General features: G+C 46.0%; 3 protein-coding genes across 3 annotated transcripts; all 3 read left to right on the forward strand.

Annotated features, from left to right (window-relative positions):
• The first annotated feature begins 6,467 nt into the window (after positions 1–6,467).
• On the forward strand, positions 6,468–7,484 carry LOC115236044. The gene has a single exon (XM_029808242.1). The coding sequence runs from the start codon at positions 6,468–6,470 to the stop codon at positions 7,482–7,484; it is 1,017 nt and encodes a 338-aa protein (XP_029664102.1).
• Positions 7,485–7,841: 357 nt separating this feature from the next.
• Positions 7,842–8,387, forward strand: LOC115236045. The gene has a single exon (XM_029808243.1). It carries the CDS (start codon positions 7,842–7,844, stop codon positions 8,385–8,387), a length of 546 nt encoding a protein of 181 aa, XP_029664103.1.
• Positions 8,388–17,094: 8,707 nt separating this feature from the next.
• On the forward strand, positions 17,095–18,192 carry LOC115236046. The gene has a single exon (XM_029808244.1). The coding sequence runs from the start codon at positions 17,095–17,097 to the stop codon at positions 18,190–18,192; it is 1,098 nt and encodes a 365-aa protein (XP_029664104.1).
• The last annotated feature ends 1,515 nt before the right edge of the window (positions 18,193–19,707 follow it).

The following is a 19,707-nucleotide window of genomic DNA, read 5'->3' on the forward strand; positions in this document are numbered from 1 at the left end:
ACTCGGCTAATTTTGTTCTCCATTTCCATAATCTAGAGGAGGGATCTTTAATTGAATGGAGCCAAACTAAGGGTTTGTGATCAGTTACAATTGTAAATTTTTTACCGTATAAATAAGGTCGAAAATGATTGGTACAATAAATTATTGCTAAACATTTCTTTTCAATGGTAGAATAATTTTGTTCCGCGGCGTTTAACACACGGGATGTATAAGCAATAGGTAAATCTTTTCCGATTTGTCCTTGACTAAGTACTCCTCCGATAGCATACCCGGACGCATCAGTGGTTAAAATAAAAGGTTTAGTGAAATCAGGATATTGGAGCACTGGTTCGGAGCACAAAGCGTTTCTTAAAACGTTGAATGCTTCCGTTTGACGTTGTTGCCAATTAAATGTATTATTTTTCTTTAATAAATCAGTCAATGGTTTAGCAATTTTAGAAAATTGTGGAATGAACCGTCTATAATAACTTTCTAATCCTAGAAATTGTTTAATGTGTTTTTAATTTTTTGGTATAGGAAATTCGGATATTGACTTTATCTTATTAGGATCAGGTTTAACTCCATCGGCTCCAATTATATGACCGAGATATGCTACTTCGCGACGGAGAAATTCACATTTATCAGGCTGTAGTTTTAAATTTGCTTTTCTTAATCTTTCCATTAATTTATTGAATTTAATTTCATGCTCCATTAAGGATCTAGCATAGATGACTATGTCATCCATATAAACGAATAATTCATTGCCTTGTAATCCGGAAAGGACATTATCCATTAATCGTTGAAAAGTTGCGGGAGCATTTTTTAACCCGAATTCTCTTAAATTGATAATGACCGTATGGAGTCGAAAATGCGGTTTTTGGAGCGTCTTTGGGAGCCATAGGAATTTGGTAAAAGCCGGAGGCTAAATCGAGGACAGAAAAATATTTAGCAGATCCTAATTGATCGAGAATATCAGTTATGTTTGGGAGGGAGTAAGCATCTCCTATGGTTTTTTCGTTAAGACTGCGATAATCGATGACCATTCGCCATCGCTTATTACCTTGAGAATCAGGTTTCTTTGGTACTATCCATACAGGAGAATTATAAGGAGAGGTTGAGTATTCGATTAAGTTGTTGGATAATAACTCGTTAACTTGTTTATTAATTTCATCCTTGTGGACGGGGGGAAATCGATATTGTTTCGTATGAATGGGGATTTTGTCAGTAGTAGGTATAAAATGTTGTGTAGTGTTAGTAGCTCCGAGACTATCGTCGGGGAGATGAAATCTATAAGAATGATTAAGGATTAATGATTTAACATTGTCTGACTCCTCAGAGTTTAAATGTTCTAATCGTAAAAGCTGCATGACAGCAGTTGTGCGATCACAAGGAAATTCCTTGTCGAGAAAATTAACAGGGGCGACATTATTATTAGTTCCTTCAAAGTATAAAGGATTAGAAAAATTAAAATTATTAGAGGTCGCTAAGGTCCCTAAGGCCGTGGCGATATGGTTATTTTCAGAACTCATTGGATTTTATCGATCACTGGATGCCCTAAGGTTGCAGTGATATTTTTAGAATCATTGCTTTTATTAATATTGGAAATTGAAGTTTCAAAAGGATCATTGGTCGTCTCATTCCCTCGGGCTTTAACAACATCGCTTGGGATCATGGATCCTTCAGGCGCATCCACAAAGTCAAAATCTAGTAATTCGATAGAGGGATTCTTACATCATATTCGTGTTCAGTAGTATTAAGGATAGGTAAGTAGGTTTTGCCCTTAACGTTGGTAACGATTGCTTCTCCAAAATAAACGTTTTCAATTAACGTATGACGCGGTATATCCATATTGTTTTTCAGAATTAGTAACATTGACGTAAAATGGTGAGACAGATCGCTTACTAATATGAATATAAATTGCTTCTGAAAAGGGTGTTTGCGATTCGACTTGTTATAAGAGCGCGATAAAGAGAGAAAGCAGGCGCACTCGTAATTGCCGCGCGTCATGACGAAACGAGTCATGGCGCAGCACGCGCGAATTGTAGACTCCGAATTAATCACCACCAAGCGCCTATGAGCGCGCCGTGAATTCACATCACTGACGCCCAATCTGGCGTCGCCAGTTAGCGGCCGGGAAAAAGGCCCGGTAATAACCGACTCATCGGAAACAATAATAATTATCGCCCTTTAAGAAGAATCTCAAAACAGTTCGAGACAAAACATGTTCAACAAAAACTGTCACCGGAAGATGCGTCAGTCTCTCGAATCGACGAGATTCTTCTAGAAGGGCAAGCAATTATAAAAGCGGCATGCGGAAGAAGTGACTCGCATTTCGCACAAAGTCGTAAGCGCACACACGTTGTTTTAAATGGAAAAAACCCGCACTAAATTCCAGCAAAGTTTCCGCGTTGAATTTGCTTCTTTCGCTCCGTTGCTCGCGGACAACGAAATTTCGATTCGCGCATTTCGCTCAAAAGCGTTATCCGTTGCTCGCGGAACGTGCAATCGCGTTACCGCGCGGTTGTTGTAAATAACTATAAATAGTGTATCTCTTGTTCTCGTTTATTAAACTTTGTGCCGTTAAATTGCCTGTCTAAGTTTAAAGTCGTTCGTCCCGTCGTTGTCCGAGATTGAATCCAAGCGCTCCTCACTCGCGCGTCCACTTAATCGCAAATATTTGCTGGACCTTCGAGCCGGATCCGTGCCATCCGGTGCCTGTGCGTGGAGTGAGTGCAGTGCCTGCAGTGATTCCGTCTGTGCTCTTCCGGACGTCACTCACCTGAAGGACAAAAATGAATAAGGACAAGGATCCAACTGTACGTTCGCAGTCGGATTTGTACGGACGCATCGCCCGCGTATATGAAAACTTGCGGAAGTCGGGGATCGCCAACATAACAATCGGGCTGGCGGAAGCGCGACTCCAAGTCCTCGAAGCCAACTGGGCAAAGTTTGAGTTCCAGCACGACAAACTTCTCGAACACTGGGAGGCCCTGTCCGAAAGCACGTATGTGAAGACCGACGTGCAAGCGTTAGCAGAGGAGGCTTACCTGATCCAGAAGGGCATGTTCCTGGACACGCTTTGACGCCTCAGGGCAGCGGATAGGGCCGAGACTCCAGCCGTCGGCACGGCGCCGTCGCAGCTGTCGCGAACGACCCTGCCGAGAATCCAACTCCCACAGTTCTCCGGGCTATACGAAGAGTGGCCGTCCTTCCGGGACCTCTTCCACTCCCTCATCGCAAAGGACGCTTCTACTACTCAAGTGGAAAAGCTCCACTATCTGAAGACGTGTCTAAAGGGCGAAGCGGAGTTGTTAATTCGCAATCTTCCAACAACGGATGAAAATTTTGGGCGCGCGTGGAAGACCTTGACAGACTATTATGAAAACAAGCGTCTCCTGGTGCGTTCCTACATCTCCCGGTTTACGGCGCTTCAGAAGATAAAGGGTGAGTTGGCAAGCGAGCTTCGCAAACTTTATCATTGCGTTATGAGTACCGCCGGCTCGCTCGAGAGCTTAGGACAACCGATAACGCGCGGAGAGGATCTGTTCGTCCACTTAATCGTCGATCTCCTGGATTCTCGGTCTCGTTGTGAATGGGAGAATTCGCTAAGCGATTCCACTGAGCCGCCGTCTTACTCCGCGTTGCAGCAGTTCCTGGACCGACGACTGCATACTCTCGAGTCATTGCAATCTCTCAAGCCAGAGAACAATCTCGCGAATTCGAGCGCAAATTCCGGGCGGCAGATACGCGTACGTCACGCTCGCAAGCCGGACTCAAAGCGAGGTCGGTGTTCTATCTGCCAGCAGGAGCACTATATTATGTTCTGCGACAGCTACAAGGCAAAAACCACGGTGGAGAGAAAACAACACGTCGAAGCCAACAACCAGTGCTTTAAGGGGATCCAAAAGTGACGGCCAAACTCCGACGGGTTAGCGCCCTCATCCAAGCGTAACTAAAATTATCGATAATATCGACCGAAATTATCGATAATATCAATAATATAAGTTCCGCTGTTACCGATATGAATATTTTTGCATGTTCTATGCATATTTGAAAGAGAATTGTGTTCAATATGTTGAAATCGGACAACATCGTGTATTTCTACTGCTCTATTGCCTCGCACGCATATCTAAGCGTATTTAAGCGTATAGATAACAGTATAATATAAACGTGTCTGCCTTTATCACATATTTGAAAATAATTTCACATTGTTCATACGGGCTATGTGTCTTCCATATATCTTCCAAGAAGAATAACATTTGGTTAGGTGTTATATATATAATTGTGTATATATATATGTATATGTATAATATGTACATAGACGTATACAGATGTATGTGTATGATATATATACATATATTCTGAATATTATCATGTGACTTTCTATAAGTTGCGATCTATGCAACGCAGCTAATTTTTTTCAATCGATATAATCAATGGATATATAACAACAATGTATTATTTATACAAATATATATTATATTGTCTTTTTTTTTGTTCGTATACATAAATGTTTATATATTTGTAATAAACATTTATAATACATTGTTTGTCTCCATCGCAACAGAATAATATATCGCCTCTGGCATATATTTTTTAACACACACGCAAATCGCATCTAGTGTGAAATAACAACCAGCTCACGAATTGATCGCCTCTGGCATATATTTTTTAACACACATGCAAATTGCATCTAGTGTGAAATAACAACCAGCTCACGAATTCAAAAAAAAAAGATTTTGCAAAATAAAGTTTTTATCGGTAAAACAGACCCTTTGGGATCCCCTTAATTGTTTCGGTAGACACAGAGAGAGCGAGTGCGTATCGAAAAGGACGTGTTCGTCGTGCCATCGCACCACTCTCCACGATGCATGCCGAGTCGACGTGGTCGGCAAGTCCTCGCACGCCGCGAACCGAGCAGCTAAACCCGCGCCCGCCGTGCTCCTCGCGACCGCGCGCGTTCTCATTGCTGACCGATTCGGCATTCTCCAAACCGCGCGAGCACTGGTCGTCCAAGGCTCCGAGACGTCATTGATCGCGGAGTCCTTGGCTCAGCGATTGCAGATTCCGCGGTCACCTACCTCGGTGTCGATATTCGGCGTCGGTGGAAAAATAACTGGAGTCGCCCGAGGCCAAATCAATCTCGAGATCTCGGCGTGCAGCGGCGGGTCCCCGATGATGGTGTCGGCGCTGGTTTTCCCGCGGCTCACTCTTTACAGCGGCGGCTCCCGTGCAGGAGCAGGAACGTGGAAGCATCTCGACGGGCTGGAGCTTGTCGACCCGAAGTTTCTCGCCGCTGATCCGATGGACCTTCTTCTTGGCGCTGACGTCTACGCCGACATCCTCTAACCGGGCTTGCGGCGCGGAGGATCGCGGGAACCTGTGGCACAAAAAACAAGGTTAGGATGGATATTATCGGGCACTGTCGGCAGGATGAGAACCATCCAGTGCGCCAGATCGTTCCAATGTCATGGAGAGAACGATCTAGTTGACTTGGTACAGTGGTTTTGGCGGCAGGAAAAAATAAGTCCTGCTGCAGCTCCACTTTCCTTGGATGAACGCGAGGCAGAAGACCATTACGCAAAAACGCATCGCCGCGACGCCAGTGGCAGATATGTGGTTCGGCTGCCGCTCAAAGGGCCCCTCCCGGATCTTATAGGAACCAGGTGCTCCGCCGCTCGCGTGCTCTGGCAGATGGAAAGGCGTTTCGCACATGACAATCCTTTAGGCCAGCTCTACCGCGACTTCATGCGGGAGTACAAAGTCCTAGGGCACATATCTCCCGCTCTTCAATCGCCGAGCAAGGGAGGACCCGCGTGCTTTCTCCCACATCATGGAGTGTTGCGTGCCGCGAGTTTATCGACAAAGCTGCGGGAGTGTTCAATGAGTCATCGACTGTCGCGTCCGAGGACTGCCTCAACAAACATGTTCGCGTTGGCCCAAATCTGTTGCCCGCCTTAGCTGACATCCTGCTGCGGTGGCGAGCACATCGCTACGTTCTGGCCTCTGACGTCGCTAAGATGTACCGCCAGATCTTGATCGACCCGGCAGATCGGCACCTACAACAAATTTTGTGGCGTGACAACGAACAAGACCGTGTCACGGAGTACGTGCTAAACACCGTCACTTATGGATTAACTTGCGCCCCGTTTTTGGCGATACGCACTCTGCGACAGCTCGCAGACGACAAGAAGACGCACTTTTCCGAAGGATCAGTCGTTCTGCGCCAGGACGTTTACGTAGACGACATCCTCACTGGCGTTCCTTCTCTCGACGAGGCCAGGAAACTGCAGCAACAACTGGCGGAGCTGTGCTTGGCGGGCGGATTCCCTTTCAGGAAGTGGTCAGCCAACGATCCAAGCCTGCTCACCGACATTCCAGCGGAACACAGAGCCCAGCGTGACTTGCTCTCATAGACGTCGCAAGAGACTCACGCCACACTCGGCTTCCAATGGAACCCAAGGGTGGACTGCTTCTCCTTTTCCACCATGACCATTGCAATGCTGGTCTTCACAAAGCGGTTTGTTCTATCCTTGACGGCCCGCTTGTTCGATTCTTTGGGATGGCTGGCTCCCACAATCACTCGTGCAAAGATTCTGTTTCAGTCAACTTGGCTTCAAGGCGTCGATTGGGACACTCCGTTGGATGAAGCCAGCACGCGACTTTGGCAGGAGTTCCAAGCCGACTTTCAAAGGCTGGAAAAGATCCGCATTCCGCGGTTCGTACCGCTCAAAGAGATGGATGCAGCGTTGGAGCTCCATGGGTTCGCGGATGCGTCCGAACGGGCATACGCGGCCGTTGTTTACGCTCGGACTAACATCGGCAAGGAAAGGGCGGAAATAAAATTGGTCGCTGCTAATACCAAGGTGGCCCCAATCAAACCGGTGACATTTCCGCGCCTGGAGCTGTGCGCGGCAACATTGCTCATCCGCTTGGCAGCTCACGTGCGGCAGACCTTCAACGAGGAGGACATTCCACTTCACTTGTGGTCCGATTCCACCGTGGCGCTAGGTTGGATTCCCGGTCATCCGTCGCGGTGGAAGACGTTCGTGGCCAACAGGGTCGCCGAGATCCAGACGACCTTGCCGGAAGCTAAGTGGCACCATCTTCCGGGATCAAGCAATCCCGCGGACTGTGCATCACGAGGAGTCTCTCCGGGCGAACTGGTGTCTCATCCGCTTTGGTGGCAGGGCCCACCATGGCTCCGAGAAGACAAAGCCTCGTGGATGCCATCTCTTGCCGAGGCACTTGACGACCTTCCGGAAGAACGAGCGAGGGCGCACGCCGTCGCGGTGCAGCAACATCGGCTTACCGAGCCCGACGAGCTCACTCGCTTCTCTTCCTGGATTCGCCTGTTACGGGTGACGGCCTGGTGCAGGCAGTGGCTGCAACGATCTTCAGAGATCTCTTACGGCAACAAAGGACCGGCCGGGTGCAGCCGACTCTCTCACGGCATCCGAGTGCGACGATGCCCGCCTTACCTGGATCAAAAAAGTGCAAGCTGAGCATTTTAACCAGGAGATAAAGACGCTCAAACAAGGCACATCCTTGTCAAACAAAAACTTTCTTACCAAATTGACTCCCTTTCTAGATCCTCTAGGCATCCTCAGGGTCGGAGGACGAATTAAACATGCTCTTCTGGCATTTGACGAAAAGCACCCAGCAATCTTGTCCAGCTCTTCACATCTCACGCGGCTCATCGTTGAGGCCTGCCACAGGCGGACGCTGCACGGTGGGGTACAGCTCACTCTCGGGGCAGTCCGGCAGCAATACTGGATCCCCGGGGACGACACGTTGTGAAGGCCGTGATAAAGCGGTGCGTAACATGCGTGCGATGGCGGGCGGCCACACCGCAACAAATTATGGGCAACTTGCCGCGGCCGCGAGTGACCCCCGCGCGGCCATTTCTCCACACCGGCGTGGATTACGCCGGTCCTCTTCAACTAAGGACGACCAAAGGGCGCGGCCACCGCGCTTACAAGGCGTTTCTCGCGGTCTTCGTCTGCTTGAGCTCGAAGGCTGTGCACCTCGTGCAAGTCGTCTCCGACTACACGGCGGAGGCGTTCCTGGCGACGTTGCGGCGATTCACAGCACGCCGCGGGCTTTGCCGCAGCCTCCACAGCGACTGCGGTACCAACTTCGTCGGGGCCGACGCTCAGCTTCGGGCTTTTTTCACCGCCAGCAACCCAGAGCAGCGGCGGATCGCTGACCAGTTAGCCGGCGACCGGATTCAGTGGTGTTTCAACCCGCCATCGACACCTCATTTCGGCGAGTTATGGGAAGCCGCCGTGAAGTCACTCAAACATCATCTCCGTCGAGTGTTGGGCGATGCGACATTGCTTGCATTCGAAGAGATGATCACTCTTCTTGCACAGATAGAGGCATGCATGAATTCGAGACCTCTTTAGGCTTTGTCTGATGACCCGGATGACCTAGCAGCCCTCACTCCGTGACACTTATTGATCGGATCGGCCCTCAACGCGGTTCCTGAACCGAGTTACGCCGAGATGCCACCAGGACGGCTGACCAGATGGCATCTTCTGCAAAGAATGCGCGATCACTTCTGGGAGCGATGGTCCAAAGAGTATCTGCATTCCCTCCTCCAACGGCCGAAGTTGGTGGACCGCCAACGACTAAGTGCGAATTGGCCGCCTTTGCCTCCTTCGGAATGAAAGCACGCCACCGACGCGCTGGCCGCTAGCGCAAATCACCAAGATACATCCTGGAGACGACGGGCAGGTCCGCGTGATAACCGCTCGCACTGCATCGTCCGAGCTGACGCGTCCGATTGCGAAAATCATTCTACTCCCAGCAAGCGATTTTAATCCTGCGGAGGAATAACGCGCGACCAGTTTAATTCCCCCCCCCCAAAAAATTTGTTTGTTAACAACAGTAGTCAAATTCATAACCTAATGCGTTAATATATAGCTACCTTATTAAATATAAGTTACTGCGCGCGCAGACAACACACCCATAATGTACGTAATAATGCGCTCACACACACGAATATCGCTTACCGTCCGTCGCGCTGCTGCCTTTTCTTCCCTCGACGGATCAGCTGCTTGACGCGTGGCCGACCGACCCAAACCTAAAGAAAGAAAAAAAACCGCAATGTGAGTCTCGATCACACGTGTACGGGACTTACCTGCGTCACAAGCCGCATGTGGCTTTTCTCCGTCGCTCGCCGCACGTCAGCATCTTGCACATCACGGGGTCACATCACTCTGCAATATCGAAAGCATCGAAGCACCCTTCGTTCACAACCGCGGACTTATTAATCGGACGCACTCGTGCGCTACAACGTCTAACGAAAGAAACGCACCGATCGCGCCACCGGGTGCGCCACGGGGGCCGGACAAATTCGCCAAGGGCTCCAGGCGAGGCGGGCGGGATGTTTGCGATTCGACTTGTTATAAGAGCGCGATAAAGAGAGAAAGCAGGCGCACTCGTAATTGCCGCGCGTCATGACGAAACGAGTCATGGCGCAGCACGCGCGAATTGTAGATTCCGAATTAATCACCACCAAGCGCCTATCAGCGCGCCGTGAATTCACGTCACTGGCGCCCAATCCGGGGCCGCCAGTTAGCGGCCAAGCAAAAGGCCCGGTAATAACCGACTCATCGGAAACAATAATAATTATCGCCCTTCAAGAAGAATCTCAAAACAGTTCGAGACAAAACATGTTCAACAAAAACTGTCACCGGAAGATGCGTCAGTCTCTCGAATCGACGAGATTCTTCCAGACGGGCAAGCAATTATAAAAGCGGCATGCGGAAGAAGCGACTCGCATTTCGCATAAAGTCGTAAGCGCACGCACGTTGTTTTAAATTGAGAAAACCCGCACTAAATTCCAGCAAAGTTTCCGCGTTGAATTTGCTTCTTTCGCTCCGTTGCTCGCGGACAACGAAATTTCGATTCGCGCATTTCGCTCAAAAGCGTTATCCGTTGCTCGCGGAACGTGCAATCGCGTTACCGCGCGGTTGTTGTAAATAACTATAAATAGTGTATCTCTTGTTCTCGTTTATTAAACTTTGTGCCGTTAAATTGCCTGTCTAAGTTTAAAGTCGTTCGTCCCGTCGTTGTCCGAGATTGAATCCAAGCGCTCCTCACTCGCGCGTCCACTTAATCGCAAACAAGGGAATGCTCGAATTATCATAATGCAAACGTTTATTTTTGTAATCTATGTTAACTAATCGTTCTTTTAAGAACATATTTCCCAAAATACCATCTTGAGGGAAACCGACTGTGTCGGGAACTATATGAACGTTAGTGGGTAAATTGAGTAATTGTATGGTAATGGAACCTATAGTAGAGATTGGTTCAGAAGATATGCCTTGAAGAGTTAAGGTTTCTTGTTCATCTGGAATTATATTTTGCTTAACAAATCGTTGTTTTATAATATTAACTTCAGAGCCTGAATCAATCATAAAAGAACAGTTAGTATTTAGGTCTGGAGAGGAGAGGGTGACAGAAGGTAATCTATTGAATCTTGTTTCTTTTTCTATTCGTTCTATGCGGGCGACGATGTTGGAATCGAGTTTTGGGGTAGTGCGATAGTTACTGGCGCTTGTTGTGGAGGGAATGGGCGCATTGTTTGAATGTCGTTCCGGCGGGCGCCGTTCGTTACCGGAACGCTCTGTGCGTTTCCGGATTGTTATGATTGTTATTAGGATGTGAGGTGGATGGGTTATTCTCGACGGATCTTCTATACGCGAGTTTACGGCATTCATCTATAAGGTGTCCGGGATTTTTGCAATAGCGACAGATTTTTACAATAGGGTAATTTGGTCCAGGCATTCCCGGAATGAGTGGTCTTATAAAAGGGGTCGCATTGTTTCGCGGGGAATGTGATTGAATGAAGCGCGGAAAATTTGTAGTTTGGAACGGTCCTGATTTATTTTGAAAATCAGCGCGAAGGGGAATATTAGATTTATAAGGTGGTGCGGCTCGTTTACGCGCATTTTCTGCTTCTAAAGTTTTTGAGAATTGTATTGCGGACACTAAAGCTTTATCGAACGTATAAGATCCTTCTAGTTTAACTCTAATTAAAAGTTCGGAAGAAAGGCCATTAATAAAACTTGTGGTTACGGTAAGCTCAATATTATCTTTTGTAATTTTATCTAGATATCCGCCGGCGCTAGTTTCTCCGTCAATTATGGCCGCGCGTAATTCTTTTACTCTTTCTATATAGTCGAAGATGTTTTCGTTCGGTTTCATATAGATATTCGCTAATTCACCGCGATATTGATCTACTGATTTGTTAAGACCAAAAATTTGTTTCAATCGTCTTGTTAATTCGAAAACGGTGTTGTATTCCATGCCCTCTATAGCGGCATAGGCAAGGCCTTGCAATTTATTGGTTATTAGTTGTACCAAGTGATATTCATGGTAGTATGGAATTAATTCAAGAGCCCGTTCGCACATTTTACTAAAATAGAAAACTGACATTTTATGTCCATCATATTTAGGGATAGAGTCAACTACGTCTTTAAAGCGGATCGGGAAAGTTGCATCTAAGGGGCTCGGACTACGAGGGGGATTTTGTGTAGAAGGGGGATCAGTATGATAATTCGTTTGTTGATTAGGAGGTGGATTAGAAAATTGGATATTATCAATGCGTTGATTTAATCGTTCCATTTGTTCAGGCAAAAAACTTAAAAGTGAGATTTGTTCATACAAATTTTTTATTATTGATTCGTATTGATTATTGCCAGAATTCGCATTTCTATTTTGTTCGATTTCGTGTTGTAACTTCTTTAGTTCTTCTTGTTTGGCTTGTAATTGTTTGGCATGTTCTTTGAGCATTTTTTTCTTTTTCATCTAATTTTTGATTAATGATTTCTAATTCAGAATGTGTTAAGGTTTCGCTAGTTTCAGAAAGAGCTTTAGAACTCTGTGATCGTGTGTTATGCATGGTTACTAATTAATTTTTTTTGTAATATTGTTTTAGAAAATATCTTATAAGTTTGAATCTTTATATATTTGGTTAATTTATTCTGAACCAAATAATTCGCGAATTTGTAGATTTTGTGACGAGGATCTGTGCGTTTGATTGTTCTATAATCAGGATATTTATATTCAAATTCAATTGGTATTAGTTTGTAATTAGTGGGTTTAGCTTTGATGGGTTTAGGCTTATCTGAATTATTAATTAGGTTTAGTAATTTTATGGGAGGAAAAAGGGGATCTTGGAAGGAAAACAGTGTCCTTTTGATTATGTCGCGATAGTTTTCAATATCAGCAATTGACAAGGAAGCGTCTTGAGAAACGCAATGAAATTGAGCAATCAATCGTCTTATTTGATTTTTCCTTCCTGCACGGCGAGTCCTTGGCATTTGGAAAATAATCTACGTACTGGTGTCTACGTTGCATTCACTACTCTCAATGTGTCGCCTCACTAGAGAGAGAGCTTACAGCGAGCGGCGAGGAGTGAACCCGCTCAGAGCCGCTGTCGCAGAGCCAGATATTCTTCACAAGATAGATATTATTCACAAAATTCTTCCGTAACGGCGAGCGGGGTGAACCTCTCAAAGCCGCCACTTTAGAATATCACTGTATGCCGAATAAATGTTAAATAAAAGCTCGTTCAGTCGGAAATGATTATTGACGCTAATAACACGACTGATTTATAATGGTTATACGCATAAGTAATTTTTGAAAGAAATAGTCTTGAAACCACACTCTCTTTATCAATACACAAAAAAGGAATATTTCTTTAAATAGGAGAAAAGGATTCCGAAACCTTTTCATTCGGGAAAATCCTTATCAGTCCTTTTGGCAATCACACCGCTGCCACCAAAATTTAAAAATGTCGAATGTTACGTCTCGACGATGCTCTTTTCTTACTATACCTCAGTTAGTGAAAAAAGGATAGCTCTCTATTTTTATAGAGCAATCTGCTTCCACCGGCTATACCCCAGGGACGCCGAGAGCTAGGACTGATCTGGTGGATTCTAGGGAAATGACGTTAGGCATAGAACTAACCTTTTACTAAAGTGATTTTACTGGATGTTAGTCCTAGGGATATGAGCATGCGCAATTAGATATATTCAATTTTGAGGGTCTTCAGGGTTTTCAAGCAGGGCAATTAGTTGATCTATATCCAAATTGCCGTCTAGAAAATCGATAATAAATCTAGCGATTACAGTTAAGATTTGCTCGCGCATGCGACTTACTATGGCTTGAACTTGCTCGTCAGTATATAAAGGTTTGGCGCACGGCCTTCCTTGTAAATAGTTAGTCCATAAGATTTAGTAATGTTTATTATTCGCGGCAATTAATTAAAAGCAGTCTTTTATTTTTGTGTTTCGCGCGAAACGTTGGTGGATCGCGATCGGATTGATTGCTCGATAATTTGCGTAACTCACCTATCGGTGCTGCCATCGCCTATCTGTCGACGGTAGCCCTTACCAAATTTTGGGAGCAAAAGGGGGCGCTCGTTCACGACATGCGTTACGAGGCTTCTTCTTGCATGAGTCGTCCTCGGAGTCACACCAATTTTCTTGGAGACGCTTACACACACGGGGAGCCGGACGTTGTGCATGCTCGACCGACTGCCTCGAGCCGCTTACTGCTTACCTTTGTTTGCTTTGCCTGGCCTTGCATGCTTTGGAAGATGAGGATCCAGCCTTGACGAGGACGGACGGGATTGCTCCAGATAACGAGGTACGTGCCGTGTGGTGAGCTATATTAGTCGTTATCCGTCTTGTTTTTTTCTACACGCGCCTATCGCTCGCAATGCTTGCTTCGCGTTAAGAGAGGACACGGATACCCTCCCTTTGGTCCTTCGAGAATTTCCTTTCGCTTTCGACCACGCGGGAGTTGCCCACGGCAATCCCTAACATTGGTCCTTCGAGCCGGATTACATCGCGTTAATTAGCTACCGCCGAAGAAATTCGCGCCTTGAATTCGCTACATTGTTTAAACTTGTAATAGTCAATTGCCTTAACGTTGTTCTTTAGCGTGTTAAGCTATAGTTTGCGCGATATTCTTTGTATAGTCATAGTCTCTTGTTTCGCTTCGCTCCTCGGAAGAAAATACTCGCGCATACTCATTCGCTTGCCGTGCACGCTGTTATCGCTAATCGCCTTCAATTAATGAGCCTGCCACGCTATTAGTACATAGGCATTCTTTTGACTATTTACGCCAATAATATAATTTTCTCTCGAACATTCCATTGTATTCGAGCCATCCGTTACTCGCCATCGTTGTCGAGCAGAGCGGTGTTTTCGTTTTTTTCTTCCTTTTCAAAGGTCGCGTATTATTTGTGTCGCTTGCTCTTGACTGCCTCACGGTGTATGTTTGCTCGAATTTCGCGTAGCAAATACATTCCGGGATAAGCAGGCATTCCTCGTTCCTTTGATTTTCCTATTTACTCCGATTAATTTCGTCGCCTTTCTGATTTCGAGCCTTGCTGATATCTGCCGTTTAATTACAATGGGAAAAGCCGCGCAAACTAAACGGGAATTGTGCGTTCGTCGAATGCATGAGGTACACAATGCCTCCGTGCGTACCGACACCGACCCACAAGGAAAATTGACATTTTTTGCTCGCTATCTCGGCGTAGCTAAAATAGTAGAAGATTTTGAGACTGTACACTTAAAATTGATTCAAGAAGCGGCCGCTGATTTTGATACCGAAGATCAGATTCGCGCTCAGTTCGATAGAATGTACTACGGCGTAAAGGCTAAATATTACGCACTTACGGGCAACCCTCTCGCAACCGCCTCTTCCTCTCAGCCTCAAAATCCTCCTCCTACAATAAGACTGCCTAAGATTTCGCTTCCGTTCTTTTCCGGGGATCTCGCACTTTGGCCTTCCTTTATCGTGCTCTTTAACACCTCCATACACCATAATCGGCAAATTTCCGCTATAGAGAAATATCAATATCTCTTGACCTCATTAACGGGAGAGGCACTTAACGTCATGAAGAACTTGCCATTGTCCGCGGATCATTATCCGATTGCTTACGACTCTTTAATCGGACAATATCAAAATAAACGCAAGTTAGCAACTTATTACTGGCACTCGATAGTTGACGCCAAACCATTGAAAACGGATTCGGCTGACGCTCTGCGCGCCTTATTAGACACGTTTAACGAGAACACGAGAGCGTTGAAGTTGATGCAATTCCCAACCGAGTCGTGGGGTTTCATTCTACTTAATATCTTATTGGACAAACTCACTCCTTCATTACGGGAAAAATTCGAATCGGAAAATCGAAAGGCCGAGATTCCGCAGTACGAGCAACTAACGGAGTTTCTACTGGAATATTGTAAGGTTTTCGCGGCAATGTCTGGTTCGTCGATTACCACATCCCGATCGAAATTGCAAGGTCAACCGGCGAAACGTCCAGCGTCGGTTTCGTCATTTGTGACCCAGTTCACAACTTGTCCCGTTTGCAAAGAATAACATTATATTGCGAAATGCCCTCGTTTTCTGAAACTTTCGGCCAAGGGAAGGCATTCTACTGCCCGGGATTTAAAATTATGTCTCAATTGCCTTCGCACGGGTCATGGCTTGAAGAGCTGTTCCTCTGCCTGGACGTGTTGATCTTACCAGGCGAAACATCATACGCTCTTACATTTTGATCAGCGCGCTCCTTCGCCTCCTATGGCCGCTTCCGCCACTCGGACTCATTCAGCGCAGGACTCGGTGATGGCCACCCCACCACCGAACAGTCAACTGCTGGTTGCGATGACCAGCCTTTCGAACTCCCGTGTCGTATTGCTATCGTCCGGGTCGAAATTCTCGACGTTTATGGTAACGCCTTTCCTGTTCGCATCCTGTTAGATAGCGCGAGTCAATCGAACTTCATTACGGAGAGTTGTTTACGACGAGGTGGGTTTAGTCGGACCATGCATCGCGCGTTGGTCTTGGCGGTAAATCAAGTCAAGGCCACCACCACGAGAGGTCTTACTTCGTTCGTAATCCGGGTGCGGGGTCGCGATGAAGTTTGTTTTCCTGTCGAAGCCACTGTCCTGACGCGAATTGCATCGCCGTTACCTAACGATAAAGTCGAGATAAAACCATGGAAGCACTTGGAAGGGTTGCCGCTCGCGGACCCCGAATATCACTTACCTAGTTCGATTGATGTTTTACTTGGAGCAGAGGCCTTTGTATCCGTGATGCGTGACGGCCATCGTAAGGGGGGAAAGGGGGAGTCGGACACCTTTAATACCATCTTCGGTTGGGTCCTAATGGGCGCGGTTTCCCCGTCATTAACCATACAACCCCTGCACTCTTTCGTTACTACCCTTGAATCGCTTGACACTGCGGTGGGCAAATTTTGACAGTTAGAGGAAGTTCCGGATCGCGCCTTGTGCTCGGAAGAGGATCGTCGTTGTGAAGAATTTTTCACACAGACCACTAAGCGTGACCACTTGGGTCGTTTCGTGGTTTCGTATCCCTTTGCGAAGGATCCTCCCTGCTTTGTCGATTCGCGATCAATAGCTGATAGTCGACTTCGCGCGCTTGAGCGCCGTTTCAAGTTGAATGACGACTTCAGAATTAGTTATTGCAGTTTTATGCAGGATTATCTCGATAGTGGTCACATGGAATTAGTGCGCCAACCGTTCCCGGCGGACGGACATATTTACTACTTGCCACATCATGGCGTATACAAGCTTGACAGCACTACCACTAAGTTGCGTGTAGTGTTCAACGCTTCGTCCAAGTGCAGTAACGGATTGTCGTTGAACCAAGCGCTGCTTAACGGTCCGAAACTCCAACAAGACATTATGGCTATCTTGCTCGGATGTCATGTTGAACTGGTTGCCTTGACTGCAGATGTCAAGCAAATGTTTCGACAGATTTGGCTCAATCCTGCACAGTGTGACTATCAGCGCATTGTTTGGCGCTTTTCGGATTCGGATCCTATCCTTCACTATATCCTCAGGACAGTCACATTCGGAATAACCTCTTTCTTTCGCCGCGTTAACTTCGTCTCTCTACGTGGACGATGTCGTGGCCAGTGTCCGTTCAGTGGAAGAAGCCCGCGCGCTTCGAGGCCAGCTACAATCGTTACTCCGAAGCGCCGGCTTTGAGCTTAGAAAATGGGCAAGCAGTCATCCCGCGGCGCTGGATGGCCTTGACCCCGAGCAATGTAATCACATCATGTTGTCATTTGAGCCAGGAGAGGATCAGTCTCAAAAGGTCTTGGGCCTTCGTTGGCATTCCCACTCGGATAGTTTCGGATTCCAAGTTAATCCGTTAAGTGGAAATTGTACTAAACGCTCTATCCTTTCAGAACTGGCTCGTATCTTCGATCCATTTGGTTTTTTGGCGCCTCTTACGTTTACAGCGAAGCGATTGATACAGCTTTTGTGGACACTGAAATTAGACTGGGACGACGACCCTCCTGCAGACGTTTGCCACCGTTGGGAATGCTACCAATCCGAGTTCGGCGCATTGGCTCCGCTTCGCCTGTGTCGCTCACTGGCCGCTGCTAACGTCATTCGGCGCGAGTTACATGGTTTCTGCGACGCTAGTGAGCAGGGTTATGGCGCCGTGGTTTACCTCCGTATCGTCACTCGGAATGAGGTGATCATTTGGTTGCTCAGTGCCAAGTCCAAGGTGGCCCCACTCCGGTCCATCACCCTGCCCCGGTTGGAACTCTGCGCGGCCTTGTTACTCTCCAGTTTAATAGTATACATCAAACAGGCGCTTCGAGGACGCCTCAGTTTGGATGCGGAGCATGCCTGGTCTGACACGATGGTTGCACTTTCTTGGATTCGCTCATCTCCTCATCGATGGAAAATTTTTGTACGCAATCGCGTTGCTAGCATACAGAAAAACGTGGTGATTTCTTCTTGGGACCACGTCGATACCGAATCCAACCCCGCGGATTGCTGTTCCCGGGGACTATCTTCCCGCGAACTGATGGATCACTCAATGTGGTGGCATGGCCCTGACTGGCTTCTGAAATTTGAGCCCCGAGCGGAACCAGCTTATAGTTTGGATAATCTGCCAGAGGAAGAGAAGAAAGTCGTCACTCTTATCTCGCTCGACTCTCCCAATATGGCTGACGCTCTTGTAGATCGCTTCTCTTCCTTAGATAAAATTTGTCGCGTCGTTGCGTATTGTTTGCGATTTATAGACCAAGCCAGAATCAGGTCGGTACCCGACACCCTGGCAATAGATCAAATCGAGTTGCATTCGGCACTACTAGTTTTAGTAATTCGTACAATATCAGTGTTTTGGCGAGGAAATTGAAAAAATGAAAAAGGGAAAAGGGATCTCCCAGCACCTTCTCAAACTTGCGCCTTTTCTTGATACGAAGGGAGTTCTCAGGGTGGGCGGTCGGCTAGTACATTCAGAACAGAAATATTAGGTGTACAACTTTGCTTCCGCCGTTTTCCTATAGATGGCTTTAGCGGTAAGTAGTGGTCGAAATAAATAGATCATAGACGTCATGCAATAAACTTGGGCATCTGTCAACATAACCCCATAGGATCATTAGTCAATTTGTTTCTGCATCATAAAGTTATTCTCGATTGAAAATGTCAGTTTACGAGCCAAATTCTCGTCATTTGCGGGAGGTTTTAATTTTCTGCTTCAATATGAAGAAATCTGCGGCTGAGGCTCATCGAATGCTCTCAAATACTTATGGTGAGGCCGTTATTAGTGAAAGAACGTGTCGTGAGTGGTTTCAACGCTTCAAGAACGGTGATTTTTCACGTCGAAGACCGGCATAGCAGTGGAAGAGAGATGGTTTTCGAAGATGCAGAATTGGAGGCATTACTTAATGAAGACTCGAGTCAAAGTCAAGAAGAATTGGCACGATCATTGGGAGTGACTCAACAAGCAATTTCAAAACACCTCAAAGACATGGGAATGATTCAGAAGCAAGGAAATTGGATGCCGTACGAGTTGAAACCGAGAGATGTTGAACGGCGTTTGTTTGCTTGTGAACAGTTGCTTGAAAGGCAAAAACGGAAGGGATTTCTGCATTGCATTGTGACTGGGGACGAAAAATGGGTTCATTACGATAACCCCAAGCGCAGAAAATCATGGAATTATAATATTTAATGTTTATTATTAAACATGTGATATTTAATATTTATTATTTAATAACAATTAAAAGTAGGCTTGTTATAATTTAACAAAAAAATATATGAATAAATAAATAAGGCCTTTACGAGCAATATATGGATGAACAATATGGTTTTAATTTTAACTTTATTACATAAAAATTGTGGGACGTTTTGACACTCTACTTGTGTCTCCTCAGCCACTCAAAAAATTAACAATAAGGCGCCTGGCGCAAGATCAATCATACCTCATGGTTTGATTAATACAACGTATATATGGCATCCATCACCTTTATCAACGGTCGCTAATGTGCTCCTCATGTGGTCCATTGGCTTTGAATTTTAAGTGAAGTCATTGTGTTTACACATATGAAATCGAACGTCATGTTGGTAAAATTTGTTTGTATCGCAATGCATAGTCAGTTATTATCTGTCAATATTTTATAACATTACTATTATATATAAACCAATATTACAATCAAAAGCAAAAATCACTTACAACTTTTTATTTCTACTAGTTTCATCTATCTTTAAATTGGAAAGGCAATCAAATAGTTGAAAACTGTTTTTTACATAGCCGCAAGCTTGTGGTAAACTGTCGTTTAAGATTTTGTGCAAAAAATTACCGATTGCGTATAATGGGCTATTGATGGAGGAAACTATGATGCGTAACGGATAGCCTGTTTTATGAATTTTT

Source organism: Formica exsecta, unplaced genomic scaffold, assembly GCF_003651465.1.
Source record: "Formica exsecta isolate Colony F162 unplaced genomic scaffold, ASM365146v1 scaffold24, whole genome shotgun sequence".
NCBI classification, from domain to species: Eukaryota; Metazoa; Arthropoda; class Insecta; order Hymenoptera; family Formicidae; genus Formica; species Formica exsecta.